Below are 1870 nucleotides of genomic sequence, written 5' to 3' on the forward strand. Positions count from 1 at the left end.
TACATGTTACTCTAAATACATGTATTTATATACACAAACGTATAAACATTGATTAATTTGTATTTAATTTGAGAAATTCAAAACTCATTTATGCCGACGTTAAATATTCAACTGTGACCCCATTTTATCTTTGTTTTAAGAATTAGGGAAAGGGCACTTGATAATTTTGCCCAATTATTTAAAAATTACACTGGACAATTTCAATTATTTTTCAAGGGCAAGATTGATGTAATGATGTAAAATTGAAGTACACCTGTTAAACTGTGTACTTATTAGGATAGGGAACTTCATAGAATTGTGGGCAATTATCAGAAGTTCTTCTCGTTTGTATGTAAAGTGTATTTTCTTAAACAATAGTAGTCCATTCATGAGATTAAACTCATATATAGAATTTTAATTCCATTATGTGATGGCATGTATTGTGTGTTTACTATTATAATAAAATTATTCAAGTTTCGTTTCTTGGCGTCTGATCTTAGAGGCATCTTTTCGAAAAAATTGGGTGGCCGTGAAAACGGCCGTTTGGTATATACAAGTCGTACACAGACTTTTTACTTGCTGGCTGACTTCTGGGTCTTCTTGGGGAGCAGCACGGCCTGGATGTTGGGCAGGACACCACCCTGGGCGATGGTCACGCCGGACAGGAGTTTGTTCAATTCCTCGTCGTTGCGGATGGCCAGCTGCAGATGACGGGGGATGATTCTGGTCTTTTTGTTGTCGCGGGCGGCGTTGCCTGCCAGCTCCAAGACTTCGGCGGCCAAGTATTCAAGAACGGCGGCCAGATACACAGGGGCGCCGGCTCCCACTCTCTCGGCGTAGTTGCCCTTCCTCAACAGACGGTGGATACGACCCACGGGAAACTGCAGTCCCGCACGGGATGATCGGCTCTTGGCCTTTCCCTTCACTTTGCCTCCTTTACCACGTCCTGACATCTTTGATCTGTTTTAGTATTAAGAGTAGTTCAAGCTCAAAATTTCAAATCAACGAATAACTCTAAACACCCTTCGCCACCCTATTTAAACACGCAGGCGGATTGAACTGTCCAGCCAATCATCGCAATCGTATTTTACACACTTTGTCGCTCGCCGAAGAATAGATGTTTTCTCGAGGGTCCGTAAAGCACTTAGCCACGGTTATCCGCTGTCGTGATATATAAGCCGCGAGGCGAATATTGAGACTCATAGTTTTCGGTTGATTTATTCTAACCTGTAAACATGCCACCCAAAGTCGGATCTAAAGGAGCTAAGAAAGCAGTCACCAAGGCCAAGACCCAGAGAACTGGGGATAAGAAAAAGCGCAGGAAGAGGAGGGAATCCTACGCCATTTACATCTACAAGGTGCTAAAACAGGTCCACCCAGACACCGGTGTTTCCAGCAAGGCCATGAGCATTATGAACTCTTTCGTCAATGACATCTTTGAAAGAATCGCTGCAGAGGCCTCCCGTCTGGCTCACTACAACAAGCGATCTACCATCACCAGCAGAGAGGTCCAGACAGCTGTCCGTCTCCTTCTACCCGGAGAATTGGCCAAGCACGCTGTATCTGAGGGAACCAAGGCCGTCACCAAGTACACAAGCAGTAAATAAACTGCACACTTGCAGTCCACTCAAACAAAACGGCCCTTATCAGGGCCACACAAATTTTTCGAAAAGATTCCTTCTCTACAGTGTTGAGAAACAATATGGTTGTTTACAGAAATGTATTATATTTTTAATGTATTAGATTTTATTCTTAAGAGTGCAAATTCTGTGCTGTTATCAGGAAACCCAGAAACATTGGGAATCTAGAAGTGTTTTATTTTTTTAATTAGTATTAGATAACCTTTACTTGAAATGTTTCATTTAAATGGCAAATTTGCATACGGCAATGT

The 1870-nt window shown here is 42.2% G+C and overlaps 2 protein-coding genes across 2 annotated transcripts; one reads left to right on the forward strand and one right to left on the reverse strand.

Annotated features, from left to right (window-relative positions):
• Positions 1–428: 428 nt before the first annotated feature.
• LOC134256674 (histone H2A) lies at positions 429–1122 on the reverse strand. The gene has a single exon (XM_062739356.1). The coding sequence runs from the start codon at positions 930–932 to the stop codon at positions 552–554; it is 381 nt and encodes a 126-aa protein (XP_062595340.1). The 5' UTR covers positions 933–1122; the 3' UTR covers positions 429–551.
• Positions 1114–1634, forward strand: LOC134256675 (histone H2B-like). Its single transcript, XM_062739357.1, has one exon. It carries the CDS (start codon positions 1215–1217, stop codon positions 1584–1586), a length of 372 nt encoding a protein of 123 aa, XP_062595341.1. The 5' UTR covers positions 1114–1214; the 3' UTR covers positions 1587–1634.
• Positions 1635–1870: the final 236 nt, after the last annotated feature.

This window comes from Saccostrea cucullata, unplaced genomic scaffold (assembly GCF_032062105.1).
Source record: "Saccostrea cucullata isolate Sc308-1 unplaced genomic scaffold, CSIRO_AGI_Scuc_v1 ctg23767, whole genome shotgun sequence".
Taxonomy (NCBI): Eukaryota; Metazoa; Mollusca; class Bivalvia; order Ostreida; family Ostreidae; genus Saccostrea; species Saccostrea cuccullata.